Source organism: Bos grunniens, chromosome 14 (assembly GCF_055505025.1).
Source record: "Bos grunniens cultivar Pamir isolate PY7600 chromosome 14, Bosgru_T2T1.0, whole genome shotgun sequence".
Taxonomy (NCBI): domain Eukaryota; kingdom Metazoa; phylum Chordata; class Mammalia; order Artiodactyla; family Bovidae; genus Bos; species Bos grunniens.
The window spans coordinates 18,140,403-18,161,997 of NC_141178.1; the positions used below are offsets into that span (position 1 = coordinate 18,140,403).

The 21,595-nt window shown below is 39.1% G+C and overlaps 1 protein-coding gene across 5 annotated transcripts in view; it reads left to right on the forward strand.

The window, feature by feature from the left end:
- The window catches only part of SPAG1 (sperm associated antigen 1), an 85,475-nt gene that overhangs the window by 17,263 nt on the left and 46,617 nt on the right, over positions 1 to 21,595 (forward strand). For 3 of the 5 annotated variants that reach the window (XR_015140535.1, XM_086336125.1, XM_086336127.1), the window contains exons 5-10: positions 5,405 to 5,469; positions 5,973 to 6,079; positions 6,967 to 7,072; positions 11,507 to 11,637; positions 15,173 to 15,279; positions 17,373 to 17,532. Coding sequence is in view for 4 of the 5 variants with exons in the window: in XM_086336125.1 (XP_086192251.1) it covers positions 5,405 to 5,469; positions 5,973 to 6,079; positions 6,967 to 7,072; positions 11,507 to 11,637; positions 15,173 to 15,279; positions 17,373 to 17,532 (676 nt within the window). In the remaining variant the exon portion in view is untranslated. The remainder of the gene's footprint in view (positions 1 to 5,404; positions 5,470 to 5,972; positions 6,080 to 6,966; positions 7,073 to 11,506; positions 11,638 to 15,172; positions 15,280 to 17,372; positions 17,533 to 21,595) is intronic. The other 2 variants (XM_086336126.1, XM_086336128.1) reach the window with 2 other exon arrangements.

The following is a 21,595-nucleotide window of genomic DNA, read 5'->3' on the forward strand; positions in this document are numbered from 1 at the left end:
GCCTCTGCCCTCCTTTTTTCCCTGCTTTTTCCCCCTTTTATTCTTATCATCTCTAAGAGGATGGTTACCTAATTGTCTTCATTTTGGGTTGAGTCATTTTTGTTTTTCTCATTTCTTCTTTGACCTCTCAGTTTTATTTGAAAAATATCCTTAGCCCTTCATCACTCTGCTCTTTGGTAATTTACCTTCCTGGATCTTTTTACTCCTCATTAGGAATTACTCAGGTAACTGAGGTACACAGTAAATAAGTATAGTAAGGATAACACTATCTGTAATCAATGAATTCATATTTATTGAACCCTCATTGTGTGCCTAGACTGTATCCTGAAACTATAACAATGAATAATATTTCCTCCGTGTCCTTACTGTAGTCCAGTAGGAGTAGACAGACTAATGTGGTTCTCAAAGTATGGTCCAAGGATGCTGGTTATCCCTGAGATCCTTCTAGGGGATCCATAAGGTCAATGTTATTTTTAAAACTCTTTTATAAAATAATGCTTTGTCTCTTTCACTTCATTGACTTTTGCCCTAAGGGTAAAAGTTTAGTCATTAAGTCATGTCCAGCTCTTTGTGACGTCATGGACTGTAGCCACCAGGCTCCCGTGTCCATGGGATTTCCCAGACAAAAATAATGGAGTGGGTTTCCATTTCCTTCTCCAGGGGATCTTCCTGACCCAGGGATCAAACCCACTTCTCCTGCTTTGGCAGGCAGATTCTTTACCCCTGAACCACCAGGGATGCCCAAAACGTGAATTAAGGCGGTGGCACTGATTAAACTAGTGGTCATTGTTCACTCCACTGCTATTATACACTCATAGTAAGAAATTCCTATTTAACTTAAAAATGTCTTTGATGAAACAACAAAAAATGTATTCTTTTTGTTATATATGATACCTTGAAGACATATCTTTTTAATATTCTGTGTGACAAAATGCAGACTTCACAGAAAGCACTTCACTGTGAAATGAAATATGATGATCATCATAAGAAAACCCACTTGTGTGACTGACTGTCAGCCGAATTAGCAACTTTTTCCTGGAACAACTTTTACTTGAAGAGATGACTGACAGACCAGCTATGGTTATTCAGAGTTCAGTTTTTGGCAGACATTTTCTTATAAATGAATAAAATGGTCTGTCACTTCAAGGAAAACAATGAATGGTATTAGTTGCCAGTGGTAAAATCTGAGCTTTCAGGTGAAATTCACAGTACTTCATATTCTTAGGGGGCTCTCAGATAGATGCTTATGACAAAAAAAAAATTTCCCTTAGGGTAGACACTTAATGACTTTTATGATGAGCTCTGTGAGTAGTTTTAATTTTTTTTTAATTGAGATATAGTTGGTGTATGGTATTATACAAGTTATAGGTCTTATAGTAATTCACAATTTTTAAAGGTTTACTCCATTTATAGTTAATATAATATATTGGCTGTATTCCCTGTATTTTACAGTATATCCTTGTACCTTATTTATTTTGTACATAATAGTTTGTACCCCCTAATCCCCACTTTCACCTTCTCTCTCCCTACTGGTAACCACCAGTTTTCTATATCTGTGAGTCTGTTTCCTGTTTGTTATATTTATTAGTTTGTTTTATATTTTGTATTCCACATACAAGTGGTATCATATAATATTTGTCTTTCTCTGCCTGACTTATTTCACTTAGCATAGTAGCCTTCAAGTTCACGAATGTTGTTCCATGTGGCAAAATTTCATTCTTTTTTATGGCTTAGTAGTATTCCATTGTATGTATATGCTACTTCTTGATTCATTCATCTGTTGACAGACACTTAGGTTGCTTCCAGATCTTGGTAATTGTAAATAATGCTGCTGTGAACATTGGGGTGCATTTATCTTTTCAAATTAGTGTTTTCATTTTATTAGGTTGGTGCAAAGGTAATTGCAGTTTTGCATTGTTGAACTTTGCTGTTTGATATTGGAATACAGTCTTAAATGTGGTTATATTATACACCATTTTAATTTGAATTTCTTGCTTTATGTTTTTTTGCTAGTGACTGATTTTTGTTGTTTGAGACCCCATGGACTGCAACATGCCAGGCTCCTTGTCCTTCACCATCTCCCAGAATTTGCCCAAGTTCATGTCTATTGAGTCAGTGATCCTATCCAACCATCTCATCCTCTGTCACCCTCTTCTTCTGCCTTCAGTCTTTCCCAGCATCAGAGTATTTTCCAGTGAGTCTGCCCTTTGCATCAGGTGGCTAACATATTGGAACTTCAGCTTCAGTATCAGTCCTTCCAATGAGTATTCAGGGTTGATTTCCTTTAAGATTGACTGGTTTGATCTCCTTGCTGTCCAAGAGACTCTGAAGAGTCTTCTCTAGCACCACAGTTCAAAAGCATCAGTTCTTCAGTGTTCTGCCTTCTTCATGATCCATCTCTCATATCCATACATGACTAATGGAAAGACCATAGCCTTGACTATATGGACCTTTGTTGGCAAAGTGATGTCTTTGCTTTTTAATACAATATCTAGGTTTGTCATAGCTTTCCTGCCAAGAAGCAATCATTTTCTAATTTCATGGTTGCAGTTATTTGCTGTTTATTTTACTTAGTTGGTAAAGAATCCACCTGCAATGCAGGAGACCCTGGTTCAAATCGGGTATCCACTCCAATATTCTTGGGCTTCCTTGTGGCTCAACTGGTAAAGAATAAGCCTGCAATGTGGGAGACCTGGGTTCTAGCCCTTTGTTGGGAAGATCCTCTGGAGAAGGAAACGGCTACCCATTCCAGTATTCTGGCCTGGAGAATTCCATGGACTGTGTAGTCCATAGGGTTGCAAAGAGTCGGACACAACTGAGCAACTTTCACTTTTTCATAGAAATGATGTTAGACAAAGAGCAAATTCAAGTGACTTTTTCATTCAAGTTCAAAATGGTTGTTAAGCAGCGGAGACATCTGGCAACATCAGCAATGCACCTGGCCCAGGAACTGCTAATGAATGTACAATGCAATGGTAGTTCAAGAATTTTTGCAAAGGAAAGGAGAGCCTTAAAGATGAGGAGCATAGTGGCCAGCCATTGGAAGTTGATGATGACCAATCGAGAGAAATCTTTGAAACCGATCCTCTTAAAAACTACATGAAGAACTCAATGTCAACCATTCTACCGTCATTTGGCATTTGAAGCAAATTGGAAAGGTGAAAAAGCTCAATAAAGTAGGTGCCTCATGAGCTGAACATAAATCAAAAAAACTGTTCTTTTGAAGTGTTGTCTTTGCTTATTCTACACAAACCACAACGAGCCATTTCTTGATCAAATTGAGGTGTGCAATGAAAATTGGATTTTATATGACAACTGGAGATGACCAGCTCAATGGCTGGACTGAGAAGAAGCTCCAAAGCACTACCCAAAGTCAAACTTCCACCAAAAATAGGTCATGGTCATGGTGGTCTGCTGCCTATCTGATCCACTACAGCTTTCTGAATCCCAGCAAAATCATTACATGTGAGAAGTATATGTTCAGCCTATCTATGAGATGCACCAAAAACTACAATACTTGCAGCTGGCATTGGTTAACAGCAAGGGCCCAATTCTTCTCCATGACAACCGATGCTTCAGAAGTTGAATGAAGTGTCCGCAATATTCACCTGACCTCTTGCCAACTGACTACCACTCCTTCAAGCATCTAGACAACTTTTTGCAGGGAAAACACTTCCACTACCAGCAGGGTGCAGAAAGTGCTTTCCAAGAGTTTATCAAACCCTGAAGCACAGATTTTTATGCTGCAAGAATAAACAAACTTATTTCTCATTGGCAAAAAAAATGTGTTGATTGTAACACTTCCTATTTTGATTAATAAAGATGTGTTTGAACCTAGTTATAATGATTTAAAATTCACAATTCAAAACCACAATTACTTTTGTACCAACCTAATATTTGGTAGGAGAAGGCAATGGCACCCCACTCCAGTACTCTTGCCTGGAAAATCCCATGGATGGAGGAGCCGTCGCAGAGTCGGACATGACTGAACAACTTCGCTTTCACTTTTCACTTTCATGCGTTGGAGAAGGAAATGGCAACCCACTCCAGTGTTCTTGCCTGGAGAATCCCAGGGAGGGGGAGCCTGGTGGGCTGCCGTCTATGGGGTCGCACAGAGTCAGACACGACTGAAGCGACTTAGCAGCAGCAGCAATATTTGGTATATACCCTGGAGTGGAACTGCTGGATCATATGGTAGTTCTATTTTTAGTTTTTTGAGAAACCGTCATACCGTTTCCCACAGTGGGTGCACCAATTTATGTTCTTATCAACAGTGTACAAGAGTTGTCTTCTCTCCACATCTTTTCCAACGTTTGTTGTTTCTGGTCTTTTTGATGATAGCCATTCTGACAGGTGTGAGGTGATATCTCATGGTTTTAATTTGCATTTCCCTGATGATTAGTGACATTGAACATCTTTTCATGTGCCTGTTGGTGATCACCATGAAAATTTTAACAGATATTATTTTTAATTGTATAATGAAATATAGGAATATTTGGAAGACCTGTGTTAACCCCTAATGACCAGTGTATAATATTACAGAATTGTGCTTGTGTATCCATTCAGATGATTTCAAATGATGATTTTTAAGAAACTATTTTTAGCTGTTGTTTGCTTTCCTCTCATTCCCTTCTGGTGCTTGCAGTGGGCATGTGCCCTGGGTTGAGCCACTTAATGACACAAAGCTAGGGATTGGTCAGTGATGACCCATAATGCAAACTAGCTAATCAGAGTCCTTCCCTGGGATTTCTCTAACTAAAGATGGGGAGAAGAGTCAGTCTCCTTTTCCCTTCTGATTGGGAAGCCGGTGAGGTTATAATCCCAGACTGAGTGTAGCCACATTTCCTACTGCATAGAGAAAGCAAGCAATCAGGCAGAGAGAAGCAGAGAATTCTAGGGAAGAGAAGACAGGTGGAGAGAGGAAGAGCTATAGAGAGAGGGTATATGAATCCTTTATCCAGCAATATCCCAGCCCTTTCATCCATTTGGTTACATAAGCCAGTAAATTATTCTTTTTAAACAAAATTAGTCCAACTTGGGTATCTGTCATTGTAAGCAAAACAGCTCTAATACAGCAAACTAGCTATTTCTTCAATGCCTAGGTTTTAAAAGAATGAATGATAGTTTCATATTTTTTCATTATAAGAAAATCAATAATAATCACATTTCATACATGTAAGTTTTAAAGTTTTACATATGTACCTAAAGTCCTATTCATCACTCTCATAATTAATCTGCTGTGTATTATTATGTTAATAATTATAATACTGAAACTGTCCTATCTTCAAGGGTAACTTATTCTTATCCATTCAATTCATGTATCTTAAGCCAATACTTCACCTTTATATGAAAATATGCTAATCTTATATTAAATATCTCATAAAATATAATTTTATTCTTTTAGGATAAGAATTCTAAAAGTAGACCAGCTAAAAAGAAAATTCCGAGAGATTATGCGGAGTGGGATAAGTATGTTTTATATTTCTTTATATAAAATTGTCCGTAAAAATTCACTGTCATAAAATACTGTAATAACTCCTTAATTATTTTAAACCTGAACATATCAAATGTAAGTTATGTCAGTAGAGTACTAAGAGTATTTGGATTAAGCACTCTTGATTTTGTTTCTTCATTAAATAAAAAACTATGGCATCCTTTTATTTATGAGTAACCAAAAATAACTAATGCAATATTTACCCATCCAAAATAACAAATTTTTAAATTAAGATAAATTAGTCACTACTGTAATAACAAAGTTCTGCACAATTTAGGGCTGATTAAAATTTAAGTCCTCGCTAAATTCTGTGTTTTTTAGGAAAAAATACAGGTGACATCTAATACAAACCTACCATATATTTTTGGAATATTATTTCTAAAGGCACAGTGATACAGATACAAGAGTATCAATAATAAGTTTTATTCTCTTGTTTGTATTGAGCTTTTTCCTAGTTTTTTATTATTTTTCATTTAAGATTTGACGTGGAAAAAGAATGTGCAAAACTTGATGAAGATAAAGAAAGAACTGTAATAAACAACAAATCACATTTGTCTAAAATTGAGACAAGACTAGATACAGCAGGTAATGGGGGGAAAATAGGAATGATTTAGTAGTCTTTACTGGAGAAGGCAATGGCACCCCACTCCAGTACTCTTGCCTGGAAAATCCCATGGATGGGGGAGCCTGGTAGGCTGCAGACCATGGGGTCGCTAAGGGTCGGACATGACTGAGTGACTTCACTTTCACTTTTCACTTTCATGCATTGGAGGAGGAAATGGCAACCCACTCCAGTGTTCTTGCCTTGAGAGTCCCAGGGACGGGGGAGCCTGGTGGGCTGCCATCTACGGAGTCACACAGAGTCGGACACGACTGAAGCGACTTAGCAGCAGCAGCAGCAGCAGTAATCTTTACCTTTTTTGAATGATAATAAAAGCTGTTGACCCAAAGACATTCTCTTTAAGAGCTGTATATTTCCATAAAAAGTTTATGAATTTTCTCCTAGGGCTGATCACCTCTAACAAATTCCATTCTATCCTTAAACTTATTAATTTTATGAATAATAATAGTTATGATACTTAAGTGTAATAAGACTTAAAAACATATGAATATGTAAACCTATTTTGTTTTTACCATGATTCAGTTTTCATTCCCTTTTTCAAATCTTTTTTGTCCAAATCCTTCAAATTTCTTTTCCTCAAAACAAAAAGATGGAGCACTTTCTGTTCACTTGAAGTCCACAGGTACATAGTACCTTTAAAGTAAAGCAAAACAATTATTGAGAAATCTAAACCTTCAAAAATTCTGAATGATTAAAAAGAATAGAAATATCATAAACTTAGGAAACCTTTTATTTGCTTTATTTGTTTTTATAGTTTTCTGCTTCTGTTAAAATAAGCATTTTTGGATTTAAATTTGGAAAATTCTATCAAGTTATATTCTTACTTACAGCAGATAACATTTATTTATAGGTCTAACTGAAAAGGAAAAGGTTTTTCTGGCTACGCGTGAAAAGGAAAAAGGAAATGAAGCTTTTAAGTCAGGAGATTATGAAGAAGCTGTAAAGTACTATACTCGGTGAGCAGATTTTTGATGTGGTTTAATCTTGTCATTTAAAAAATGATAGTGTTTGATTGTTGAAATGATATAAATAAGCTAAATAATGTGTCATAATCACTCAATATATGGTACTTGCAATTTATCATATATTCACTTGTGTTTAGCTCAGACAGTAAAGAGTCTGCCTGCGGTGCAGGAGACCAGGGTTCGATCGCTGGGTCAGGAAGATCCCCTGGAGAAGGAAATGGCAATCCACTCCAGTATTCTTGCCTGGAAAATCCCATGGGTGGAGGAGTTTGCAGGCCACAGTCCATGGGGTCACAAAGAGTCGGACACGACTGAGTGACTTCACTTTCATTTTCACTTGTGTTTGCCTTGTTTTCTCGATACTTTTCTTAAAACTCCAAGCTCCCACTCCACTCCCATGTTTGACAGAGTTTCTAACTTTACTATTTTACAGAGGAAATAGAAGCTGTCTGGATGGAACTCAACAGAAAGTTCATTCAGGATAGAGGTTAAAAACTCAGGTTCTGTAGTAGACTGCCCGGCTCTAGTATTTTATGGTACTACCTCCCACCACAAGGCCTTTGCATATATTGAGCCTCTGTCTAGAATACTCTTTCCTCTACTTGTTATTTAGTTAATTCTAACTTATTATCCAGATCTCAGCCCATGCCTTACTTCTTTTGTGAAGTTTTCCTTTACTTCTCAGACCAGGTTAAACCTCCACCCAACTCAATTACCGCTCCAATGCCCCCCACCCCCGCCACTGCCAAATTTGCAAACCCATATAGTAATTTTACCTCTTTGTAATATCTGTTGGAGGTATGATTCAAATTTGTGTGATCTGGCACTAACTGGACTATAAAGTCTGTAAGATTGAGCCCACTTGTCATTTTTAAAAATACCACTGGACCCCTAATGCCCAGCCAACACCTGGTTCACAGTACATGTTCATTGTATGCTTGTACGAACGTATGAAGCTCTTACAGTCTGTGAAAAATAAACTAATTTCTTAAAATACTGTTATAGACAAACTGTGCTTATAGAACCACGAATGCTATCTTATTAATAGAACTAAATGCTGTAAAATTGTGCTTCCACCTTTGAAAGAAGTTTTTGGTTTTTTTTTTAACACTTGTGTTTCTAAACTGTTGAAGTGAACATACAAAGTAAAGAGAATATTGAGGTATCATTCATTCGGTTCAGCCTCCGCTGTTTGGGCAGGTGGGTGTCAGCTCTGGTATTGTTTTCTCTCTTCTTATAGAATTGAGGTATCATTCATTCAGTTCAGCCTCCGCTGTTTGGGCAGGTGGGTGTCAGCTCTGGTATTGTTTTCTCTCTTCTTATAGAATTGAGGTATCATTCATTCAGTTCAGCCTCCGCTGTTTGGGCAGGTGGATGTCAGCTCTGGTATTGTTTTCTCTCTTCTTATAGAATTGAGGTATCATTCATTCGGTTCAACCTCCGCTGTTTGGGCAGGTGGGTGTCAGCTCTGGTATTGTTTTCTCTCTTCTTATAGAATTGAGGTATCATTCATTCGGTTCAACCTCCGCTGTTTGGGCAGGTGGGTGTCAGCTCTGGTATTGTTTTCTCTCTTCTTATAGATTTCCACCAGTGGAGAATCTCCTGCCTATTACAGGGAACAAACTTTTTCTTGTCTTCCTCTTTGAAGAAATCATAGAGGTGAAGAATTAAAGCAGCATAGTGCAATGGTTAAGGGAACTCACACTGCCACTTTTCAGACCTTGGGTAGATTCTTCACCTCTTTTGTCTCAGACATCTCAGTGTGATGAGACTATAATAGTGCCAACCTCAGAGCAGCTGTGAGGATTAAATAAAACAAGTTGCTGAAAGGCAGGGTAACATGATGGTAAAGAGAACAGGTGCTAGAGTAAACCACTGAGGTCTGAACCTTAACTCTACCATTTTCAAGCCTGTGGCCTTGGGCATGTTACTTAACCTTCCTGCCCCATCTGTTTTCTCATCTGTAAGATTGGGAAAGCAGTAATTCCTCCTCTGTGCGTTATAATGAGGATTGAGTGAGTTTAATGTTTAGTGTCTGGCAGGTGGGAGGTACTCAGTGTCAGGCTCTTGTGTTATTTATTCTTACATGTATTTTCTGTTTGATTGCTACCCAACCATGTGATTTATTTATATTCATCTTAAATGATCTTGTGGGGCTTCCCAGGTGACTCAGCAATAGAGTATTTGCTTGCCAATGCAGGAGATGTGGGTTCGATCCCTGGGTTGGGAAGATCCCTTGGAGAAGGAAATGACAACCCACTCCAGTATTTTTGCCTGGGAAATCTCCACTAATGATCTTAATAAATAGACACTCTGTGAGTTTTCTGTTTTTATCTTATATTGTAATTCTGGATTTAGAAGATTCAGTGTACCAATACCCTTATCATTCCTATATTTAGGAATACATTATTTTAAAACTATATAGAGAGTATTTATTTATTTGACTGCACTAGGTCTGGAAAATCCCATGGACGGAGGAGCCTGGTGGGCTGCAGTCCATAGCGTTGCTGAAGGTCGGACACGACTGAGCGACTTCACTTTCTCTTTTCACTTTCACGCATTGGAGAAGGAGGTGGCAGCCCACTCCAGTGTTCTTGCCTGGAGAATCCCAGGGACGGGGGAGCCTGGTGGGCTGCCGTCTATGGGGTCGCACAGAGTCGGACACGACTGAAGCGACTTAGCAGCAGCAGCACTAGGTCTTGGTCGCGGCAGGCAGCGTCTTAGGTCTCCACTGTGCCGTGTGGAATCTTTGAGTTGCAGTATGTAGGCTCTTAGTTGCAGCATGCAGGATCTAGTTCCCCGACCAGGGATTGAACTCCCTGGCCCACTGGATTGGGAGCATAGAGTTTTAGCCACTGGACCACCTGGGAAGTCCCTAGCAAATTATTCTACAACATTTCAAATCAATTTTATAAGCAATAGCTAGGTAGGTTTAAAATTATTCTTTTTGTTAATTATATTGCATTCATATCCTTAGTGTAGCAAAACTTACTCTCTTAAGGTCTGTATTCCTCAATTACTACTGCTCTTTTCTGTTTCCTTCAATTAAAATCCTTTGGTAAGATTATGATTATTTCCTAAGAGTTAAATCTACTTTTAGATAACAGACTGTGTCTGTTAACACGATAATAATTTAACAAAGGGTATTAGTTGTGGTTGATCACTATTTGCTTGTGTGTTTTTTTTTTTTTTTTTTAACTAGGAAATTGTCCCCAAAGAGTAAAAAAAAGAAAAAAAAATTGATGTTAACTAAACTGGCTTGTTTTGAGGAGATCTGTGTGGGTATTTAAGGGTGGCTCAGATGGTAAAGAATCCACCTGCAATGAGGAAGATTTGGGTTTGATCCCTGGGTTGGGAAGATCCCCTGGAGAAGGGAATGGCTACCCATTCCAGTATTCTTACCTGGAGAATCCCATGGACAGAAGAGCCTGGTGGGCTACGGTCCATGGGGTTGCAAACAGTTGGACACAACTAAAGCGACTTAGCAGCAACAATACGGGTATTTAAATGATCATATCACTTCTAAAGCCAGAATAAATTTTAAACCTTTTCACTAGAAACTTAAGCATCTGTCTAAACATTGATTTAGTAGTTTGTAGAATTTTATGGTATTACTTTTGACAGCCCATGCTGCGTTAATTTGCTGGGGCTGCCCTGCAAACTCGGAGAAGGCAATGGCACCCCACTCTAGTACTCTTGCCTGGCAAATCCCATGGATGGAAGAGCCTGGTAGTGGGGTCGCTCAGAGTCTGACACGACTGAGTGACTTCACTTTCACTTTTCACTTTCACGCATTGGAGAAGGAGGTGGCAGCCCACTCCAGTGTTCTTGCCTGGAGAATCCCAGGGACGGGGGAGCCTGGTGGGCTGCCGTCTATGGGGTCACACAGAGTCGGACACGACTGAAGTGACTTAGCAGCAGCAGCAGCAGCAGCCCTTCAAACTGCCACAAACTGATTGACTTAAACAACAGAAATGTATTCTCACAGCTCTGGAGGCTAGAAGTCTGACATCAAGGAGTCTGCAGGGTTGGTTTCTTCTAAGGCCTCTCTCCTTGGCTTGTCTGTAGCCATCTTCCCTCTGTGTCCTCAAGTGATCTTTCCTCTGGGTGTGTCTTCTTATAAGGATACTAGTCATATTGGATTAGGAAACACCCTCATGACCTCACTTTAACTTAATCATCTCTTTCAAGACTATCTCCAAGTGTAGTGATATCCTGAGGTGCTGGGGGGTGGGACTTCAACCTACCAATTTGAGTGGACGCAATTCTACCCACAACATGAGCTGTGATTGTTTTAGCTTCTAACTTTAGCTGAGTTTCTCCATTTTATGTTTTCCTGTCATTCGCTTGTTGACATTAATGTCTCTTTCATACGTTTTACCACAATAAAATATTAAAAACTTTTTAAAAGTGTCTCTTTTACAGGAGCTTATCCGTGCTTCCCACCGTAGCAGCTTACAACAATCGTGCTCAAGCAGAACTCAAACTGCAGAACTGGAACAGTGCTTTTCAGGACTGTGAAAAGGTCTTGGAGTTAGAACCTGGGAACTTAAAGGGTAAAAAGTATTCATAGAATACCTTTAAATTTGCTGCACCATCTGTTGAAGGTCATCTGTAGATACTCATTATGTTTACACTGCTGCTAAGTCACTTCAGTCGTGTCCAACTCTGTGTGACCCCACAGACAGCAGCCCACCAGGCTCCCCCGTCCCTGGGACTCTCAAGGCAAGAACACTGGAGTGGGTTGCCACTTCCTTCTCCAATGCGTGAAAGTGGAAAGTGAAAGTGAAGTCGCTCAGTTGTGTCCAACCCTCAGCGACCCCATGGACTGCAGCCTACCAGGCTCCTCCATCCATGGGATTTTCCAGGCAAGAGTACTGGAGTGGGGTGCCATTGCCTTCTCCAATGTTTACACTAAAAAAAATTCAAATAAACTCAAATTTCTATATGTGAATCATTACCTTCCTCAAGTTACTTTGCATTTCAAGTTTAACTTCGGATTTAACTTTTTAATTACTTGCACTGATGTAGCTAGTAATCCCAGATGATTGAGCAAAGTGTACATGTTTTTGTTTTTACTTGTTTTTGGCGGCACTGGGTCTTCATGGCTGCCCGCAGGCTTTCTCTAGCCGTGGCGAGTGGGGGCTACTCTTCGTTGTGATGCGCAGGCTTCTCACTGCGGCGGCTTCTCTTGTTGTGGAGCAGGGGCTCTAGAGCACGTGGGCTTCAGTACTTGTGGTGCATGGGTTTAGTTCCCCTCAGCCTGTTGGATCTTACTTCCCCAACCTGGGATCAAACCCACGTTCCCTGCATTGGCAGCTGGATTCTTAACCACTAGACTACCAGGGAAGTCCTACATGCATTTTTAGAGAAATATCTCACGCTTGCATTTGAGCTGTAGTTTGTGGGGTTTTTGTTCCCTTTCAATTTTTAAAAAATTGTGGTAAAATTGACATAGCACAAACTTTTACCATCTTAGTCATTTTTAAGTACAGAGTTCGGTGGTCTTAAGTACATTCATATTGTTGTGCAGTCAGCTCTACTGTCCACCTGCAGAACTTTTTAAATCTTGAAAATGTACCCATGAAACAGCAACTCTTTATCCTCTCTACCCACCCCAGCCTCTGGCAACTACCAGTCTACTCTCTGTCTCTGTGATTTTATTATCCTGGGTACCTCATACAAATTAAATCATACAGTATTTATCTTTTTCTGACTGGCTTATTGAACTGTATCTTTTTATCTAAAAAATAAATTTAAATATGATTTTTAAATATTTATTAATAAGCTCACACCAGAGCTCTAGAACGTTCCACCAGCTGCTTTTTGGGTTTTCCACCTAGATGTCCATAGGCCATCTTAAATTAAGTGTGTCCAAAGCTGACTACACCTCCCCACCAACACCCGCCCTCCATTCTGCTTTCCTACTGTACCTTCTTATGGTCCAAGCCTGAAGTACGCAAGTCAGACTCTGCTCTCCTTTTCTGTTACCAAGGAGTCATTCCGAAAGGGAGAGGCATAAATTATAGTAGATTCATTCTATTTCTAAATACTATGGATTCAGATAAATACAACCACTTACTTTTTTTCCCACATGCCTACAAACACGGGTGGGCAGAAACCATGGTGTGCTGAGGACGGATCCTGGTGCATCAGCCCGACTGTCATCGGCATGGATGCCCTCCCTTCCCCAGTAAAGTTCTTCTTTGCTTGTATGTTGTCTCTATCACAGCATATGGGTGGGGTCCTAGCTTTAGGCAGGTGCCCAGTCTCCACACGACCACTGTGCCAGGCCCTGTGCCATGCAGTACATATATTAACTCCATTACTTTTCACAACAGCTCAGTAACGGTGCAGGGACTGTTTTTAGTGGACTTGCCAGGTGGCTTAGTGATAAAGAACCCACATGCCAATGCAGGAGATACGAATTTGATCCCTGGGTTGGGAAGATCCCCGGGAGAAGGAAATGGCAACCCACTCCAGTATTCTTGCCTGGGAAATCCCAAGGACAGAGGAGACTGGCGGACTGCACAGCCCATGGGTTCGAAAAAGAGTTAGACATGATTTAGCAACTAAACAACAACAGCTGTTACTAGCACACTCATTTTACAAAAGGACATGGACATACTGAGGGACTGAACAACTCACCTAAGATCACCCAGCTGGTAAGTGACAGAGCCAGGACTTGACACTGGATGACACTCCAGAGTCCACATTCAACCACTGTGCTACTCTTCTGCACTAGAATGGTCTTCTGTTTTCATTTTTCCCCATTTGAATAATTTCTTAAGCACCAGAATCTTCACTATATAAAAAAACAAGTTTGACAGAGCCAAATCTAGTAATCAGTATGGCCATAAAACATTAAGAATTCTTAGATTTTCTTAAGTGGATAAATATCATCCTCTTTGAAACTTTATTTTTTACTCAAAAATTAATTGTTCTAAATGCAGCATAGTATATGGTTATAACCTGAAGCAGAAAATGGACATTAGTGGAAAAATTGGTGAAATCCACATAAAGTCTAATGTTTAGTTAACAATATTTCTTAGTTTTGGCAAATATATCATAGTTATGTAAGATGTTAGCCTTAAAGCTGGGTTGGGGTATATGAGAACTGTCTGTATTAGCTTTGCAACTTTCTGTAAATCTGAAATTATTTCCAAAAATAAAGAGTTTTTTTAAAATGGTAATTGTTATATCATGAATATTTCTTTATGGACAGTTCCTTCTGAAATCTGAATAGGAACAGTAATAGCTCAATTTGTACTTATGCTATAATTTTGTTTATATTAATGATGAAATGATTTATCCTCTAGATTTTCCTGGCTCATTCTAAGACTAAAATCAAACTAGCCAAATTTATGTTTTAAAATAGTGTTATTAAAATAAATCAGATATAAATTACAGAATCAGATATAAATTCCAGAATTACAAAGCCTGATTCTTTTCAAAATCATGGCTTACTACACAAAGTTCTCTTATGACATAATTAATCATGATTCATTTTAGTATTAAAAATTATCAAATTAGATGCTGTAACCTTCAAAAATTCTCTGATACAATTTACCAAAGTGTGCAATTTCTGAACTTAGCTGGACTTAAACACCAAGATTCTCTGTGTTCCTATTCATTTTAGATTGCTATAAAGACTTCACTAAGGACCCATATTCTGAGTTAGGTGCTTGGTTATTAATATAAATACCACATTTAAATGAAAGGCTTTTTAAGTTTTCAGAAAGTAGAAATAATAGTCATGATGATTATAAGGAGGAACATATTATTATTTAGTGAAGAGCTTCCCAATATTGTAGCACAGCATGGTGCCTTCAAAGGGTTAAGATGTGGAGTCTCTCAGCCTTGGGGGAACTGGCAGAGCCTGGAGCTGTCAGAGGGCCAGGCTGTTGGAAGGGACAGTTTTTTATTGCAGCCTCTTCTGTTTGACCTCAGGATCATTTTCTGTATTTGTAAGAATCTTAAAATGGGTCTAGTTTGCACAATTGCATTCTAAATTCTTCCCCTTGAAGAATGTGTCATAATCAGAATGCCATATGTTAAAAAAATATAACTTTTATTTTGGTAAATTTTCAGCTCTTCTGCGCCGTGCCACCACATATAAGCATCAAAACAAGCTCCAGGAAGCTATAGAAGACTTGAATAAAGTACTGGCTGTTGAACCTGATAATGAGTTGGCCAAAGTAAGTACAGAAAGCAATCCCTCACCTAATTCTATAGTTTGCTTTTTCTGGGTTTATGTTAAGATACCAGCCTTGCTGGATAAATGATATTGAGGAATGAATAGGACACAACTTTAAATAGTAGATACATCTCAGACACCCCCCGGTGTTAACATGTATTTGAAGTGAAAGAAAGCAGACTCTTAAATTGTCCAAAATCATTAACCTACTCCTAAAGGATAAATAATTTTCTCTTTCCTACAGCATTGTAGGCAATCCTTTTCTTTGAGCCAATTTCAGTTTATTATGCAGGGTGGTGTAGAAGTTCCTAGTTGGATTAGGCATGAGCTTAATGGCCATAAAAGAGTGTTTCTTCCTTTAACTTGTATGGTAAGCATAGCATCATTGACAGTAAACTGACTCAGATATGTACTTAGGGGATCTGTGTTCAGACCTAGAGAGAGGAGGTAAGTGTCAAAAACTATGAAGGGTCTGAGACTTTACCCTATTTAAAACTCACAGGACTCCTGGGTCAGGCACAGAAGACTTTGTTACTCATGGCATGGCAAGCCAATGAGCCAAGGCTTCCCTGTTCATCACCAACTCCCGGAGCTTGCTCAAACTCATGTCCCAACATCCATATTTTATAATGTTGTTGTTGTTCAGTCGCCCAGTCATGTCCAACTCTTTGCGACAATTTGGCTCCTGGAGTTTGCTCAAACTCATGTCCCAACATCCATATTTTATAATGTTGTTGTTCAGTTGCCCAGTCATGTCCAACTCTTTGCGACAGTTTGGCTCCTGGAGTTTGCTCAAACTCATGTCCATTGAGTTGATGCCATCCAGCCATCTCAGCCTTTGTTTCCCCCTTCACCTCCTGCCCTCAGTCTTTCCCAGCATCTGGGTCTTTTCCAGTGAGCTGGCTTTTCATATGTGAAGGCTGAGATGGTTGGATGGCATCAGCTCAATGGACATGAGTTTGAGCAAACTCCAGGAGATAGTGAAGGACAGGGAAGCCTGGAGTGCTGTAGTCCATGGGGTCGCAAAGAGTTGGACATGACTGGGCGACTGAACAACAACAACATTATAAAATATGGGTGTTGAGTTTTCTAAATGTGAGACCCCTCAGCTGTGACACAAACCCACTGAGTGTGTAGTACCTATCTGGGCCTTCTGCTGCCCCCATGGAACTTGGTGGTCAGGGTACCTGACATAAGCTTGAAGCTCATGTCTATCGAGTCAGTGATGCCATCCAACCATCTCATCCTCTATCATACCCTTCTCCTCCCACCTTCAGTCTTTCCCAGCATCAGGATCTTTTCAAATGAGTCAGTTCTTTGCATCAGGTGGACAAAGTATTAGAGCTTCAGCTTCAGCATCAGTCCTCCCAGTGAATATTCAGGGTTGATTTCCTTTACGATGGGATACAAGTAAATCTGCCAAACCTTTAAATATTACTCTTTAAAAGCATGTGTAGTATGGTTTCGGAGAAGGCAATGGCACCCCACTCCAGTACTCTTGCCTGGAAAATCCCATGGACGGAAGAGCCTGGTAGGCTACAGTCCATGGGGTCGCTAAGAGTCGGACATGACTGAACGACTTCACTTTCACTTTTCACTTTCATGCATTAGAAAAGGAAATGGCAACCCACTCCAGTGTTCTTGCCTGTAGAATCCCAGGGATGGGGGAGGCTGGTGGGCTGCCGTCTATGGGGTCACAGAGCAGACACGACTGAAGCGACTTAGCAGCAGCAGCAGCAGTATGGTTTAATTTTCATAAAACTTTTTGGACATGTCTGCAAGTTTATATGCATACAAACATATATAGGAAGATGATCATCAGAATATCAGTAGTTTATCTGAGAGGCGAGATTGCAGATAGTTTTTTTTCCTTTTTTATGCTTGTTATACTTTAATTTTTTTATAATAGAAATATATAATTATAATCAGAGAAATCAATGAGGTTGTTTGAAAAGAAAAATAAAGACCACCATAAAAAGCTTCATCTTAGTTCTCTTTATTCACTTTTCAATATCTTCATATTATTACCTGCAAGAATAGTTGTATTTTTTACTAAAGAAAAAATTTTTCTTTAACATGGTGATTATGTTGTAGAAAACCTTGTCAGAGGTTGAAAGAGATCTGAAAAATTCTGAACCTGCATCTAAGACTCAAACCAAGGGGAAAAGGATGGTTATTCAGGAAGTAGAAAACTCAGAAGATGAAGATGAAAAGGACAGTGGAATAAAACATGAAGATGGCAGTGGAGATAAGAGTAAGACATCTTTTCTCTTTCATTTATGCAAAAGAGCTATCTTGTTATATGATTAGCTGGTTCAAATTTTCTATTCGTACAGAAATTCTTAGTCTACCAAACTTTTTATAGCCTTTACCTTGTAAATCCACAAGCAAGTTTTTTCTTCTTTTTCTCAATACAGCTCATCTTTTTTTCTTTTATTATTGAAGTATAATTGAGTTATAATATTATGTTGGTTTTGGGTGTACAACATGTTTCAATAATTTTATATATCATGAAATGATCAGCATGTAAGTCTAGTTAAAATCTTTTCCTTAATACAATCTCTCAAACCTATTTTTCTTCATAGTCTGACATCTTTTCTAATACTCAGTTTAATTCCTGATTATCACCTTTACATACAAATGGCTGCTTGTTTGTCACCAACCATTTGTAAGTTAACCTTCAATCAATCTCTGAGATGATTGTTTTATGGGTAGCTGCTTAGTTTCAAACAAATATGTTGACTTCAGAGGGGTTATATACCTAAAAATGAATGCACTATTGCTGTACATGCCTCTCTCCAAAGAAATTTTTTTAAAATACGCAATTTCACTTTTGATGTAATTGTTTTTTTAAAAAAGAATCTAGACTATATAAATTTTCATCTTCATAATGTAAGACAATGAAAGTTATATCAACTTTAAGTGAAAAAATCTGCCTTTTCACCTGACCAGAGCAAGAGGAAGTTTTTGTTTCTTCTTGAGAACTCCTGAGCAACTAAGGGGGAAATGTCAGTGTTGAAAATCATTCACAGGTAAAAATCAACTTTAAGTAATTTGACAGAATATTTTAATTTTGAGGGAGAAATATAAAATGTTCAAGTCATTCAACTAAAAAAAAAAAAAAAACAAGGAGTATAAGTTTTTGGTTTTTTTTTTTTTAAGTGGCAAAAAATATAATGTAAAATACATACCTCAGGTTAATATATGACCGGTTAAGCTAGGATGAAGACAAAAGCACAGAAAAGGAGGAGGTGAGAGAAGCGGAGACAGAGCAGAGCAACTGAGAGAGGATAGGAAAGAAAGTGAGGGCACCAAAGGGAAGAAAGGAGACTTTAAAGTAGGCAGCTCTTCAAGGACTGAGGCGCACCTTTTTAAGTAAGTTCTGGCAACAAATGTTTTTCTTAGGGTTTATATGTAACAAGATAATTAGCCAGCATTTTGCATTAAAAAGAGTTAAAGTCTTATCTGAAACAATATCAGATCAGATCAGTCGCTCAGTCGTGTCCAACTCTTTGCAACCCCATGAATCGCAGCATGCCAGGCCTCCCTGTCCATCACCAGAGTTCACTCAGACTCACGTCCATCGAGTCAGTGATGCCATCCAGCCATTTCATCCTCTGTCGTCCCCTTCTCCTCTCGCCCCCAATCCCTCCCAGCATCAGAGTCTTTTCCAATGAGTCAACTCTTCGCATGAGGTGGCCAAAGTACTGGAGTTTCAGCTTTAGCATCATTCCTTCCAAAGAAATCCCAGGGCTGATCTCCTTCAGAATGGACTGGTTGGATCTCCTTGCAGTCCAAGGGACTCTCAAGAGTCTTCTCCAACACCACAGTTCAAAAGCATCAATTCTTCGGTGCTCAGCCTTCTTCACAGTCCAACTCTCACATCCATACATGACCACAGGAAAAACCATAGCCTTGACTAGATGAACCTTTGTTGGCAAAGTAATGTCTCTGCTTTTGAATATGTTATCTAGGTTGGTCATAACTTTCCTTCCAAGGAGTAAGCGTCTTTTGCTATTATTTTACAATTATTTTTAAAATTTACATATAGTAAAAGTGGGCTTCCCTGGTGGCTCAGTGGCAAAGAATCCGCTTGCCAATCAGGAGAACAAGTTCAATCTCTGGGTCGGGAAGATCACCCAGAGAAAGGAATGGCTACCCACTCCAGTATTCTCATCTGGAGAATTGCATGGACAGAGGAGCTACAGTCCATGAGGTCACAAAAGAGTTGGACACTACTTAGCAACTAAACAACAAAAACTACAATAGTAAAAATGGACTTTTTTGGTGTGCAGTTCTAACACATGTATAATTTCGTATAACCATCACTGCAGTCAGGATACAGAACAATTTCATCACAAATTGTTGACCAAAAGAAAGTATTCTTTCTTTTTTGCTTCCCTTTTAGCCAAACCCTCCCCTCACTCCAAGCCTTGGGTAGCCATTGATCTATTATCTGTTCTTACAGTTTAACTTTTCCCGGAAAGTGACATCAATGGAAACAGAGAATATGTAACCTTCTGCAACTAGCTTCCTTCACTCAGCATAATGTCACTGAGATTCATTCATGTAGCTGCATGTATCTTTGATTCATTCTTTTTTTATTACTGAGTAGTACACCTTTACATGGGTATATCGCTGCTTGTTTATCCCTTCATTTGTTCAAGGGCATTTGGGTTTTTTTTTCCCAGTATTTGGTATTTATGAATAGATAAATACTAAGATTTAAGATTTATCTATTCATAAAATATGCTACTAAGATTCATGCACAGATTTTTGGGTGAACATATGTTTTCATTTCTCTAGGGTAAATACCAGGAGTGAACTGTGAGTCACAGGGCAAGTGTATGTTTAACTTTACTAAAATCTTCCAACTGCTTTTCCAGAATGGCAGTACCATTTTTCATTCCCATGAGCAGCATTTTCATTTTATTCCCATAAGCAGCATTTTTCATTCCCATGAGAAGCATTCCCATGAGAAGTATATGGCTTCAACAGTACATGAACTGTGAACTTCCAGATGTTCAAGCTGGATTTAGAAAAGGCAGAGGAACAGAGATCAAATTGCCAACATTCTCTGGATCATGAAAAAAACAAGAGAGTTCCAGAAAAACATCTACTTCTGCTTTATTGACTATGCTAAAGCCTTTGACTGTGTGAATCACAATAAACTGTGGAAAATTCTGAAAGAGATGGGAATACCAGACCACTTGACCTGCCTCTTGAGAAATCTGTATGAACAACAGATTCATAACAGCAACAGTTAGAACTGGACATGGAACAACAGACTGGTTCCAAATAGGAAAAGGAGTATGTCAATGCTGTATATTGTCACCCTGCTTATTTAACTTACATGCAGAGTGCATCATGAGAAACGCTGGGTTGGATGAAGCACAAGCTGGAATCAAGATTGCTGGGAGAAATATCAATAACCTCAGATATGCAGATGATACCACCCTTATGGCAGAAAGCGAAGAACTAAAGAGCCTCTTGATGAAAGTGAAAAAAGTTGGCTTAAAGCTCAACATTCAGAAAACTAAGATCATGGTATCTGGGCCCATCACTTCATGGCAAATAGATGGGGAAACAATGAAAACAGTGACAGACTTTGCTTTTGGGGCTCCAAAATCACTGCAGATGGTGACTGCAGCCATGAAATTAAAAGATGCTTGCTCCTTGGAAGAAAAGTTATGACCAACCTAGACAGCATATTAAAAAGCAGAGGCATTACTTTGCCAACAAAGGTCTGTCTAGTCAAAGCTATGGTTTTCCCAGTAGTCATGTATGGATGTGAGAGTTGGACTATAAAGAAAGCTGAGTGCCAAAGATCTGATGCTTTTGATCTGTGGTGTTGGAGAAGACTCTTGAGAGTCCCTTGGACTGCAAGGAGATTCAACCAGTCCATCCTACAGGAAATAAGTCCTGAATATTCATTGGAAGGACTGATGCTGAAGCTGAAACTCCAATACTTCGGCCACCTGATTTGAAGAAGTGACTCATTGGAAAAGACCCTGATGCTGGGAAAGATTGAAGGTGAGAGGAGAAGGGGATGACAGAGGATGAGATGGTTCAATGGCATCACTGACTTGATGGACATGAGTTTGAGTAAGCTCCGGGAGTTGGTGATGGACAGGGAAGCCTGGTGTGCTGCAGTCCATGGGGTCGCAAAGAGTCGGACGTGAACGAGTGACTGAACTGAACTGAACTAAGAAGCATATGAGAGTTCTAGCTGCTTCACATTCTTGCCAGCATTTGGCATTTTATGTTTAAAAATATTTTTAGCCATTTGCTTAGGTGTATGGTGGTTTCTCATTGTG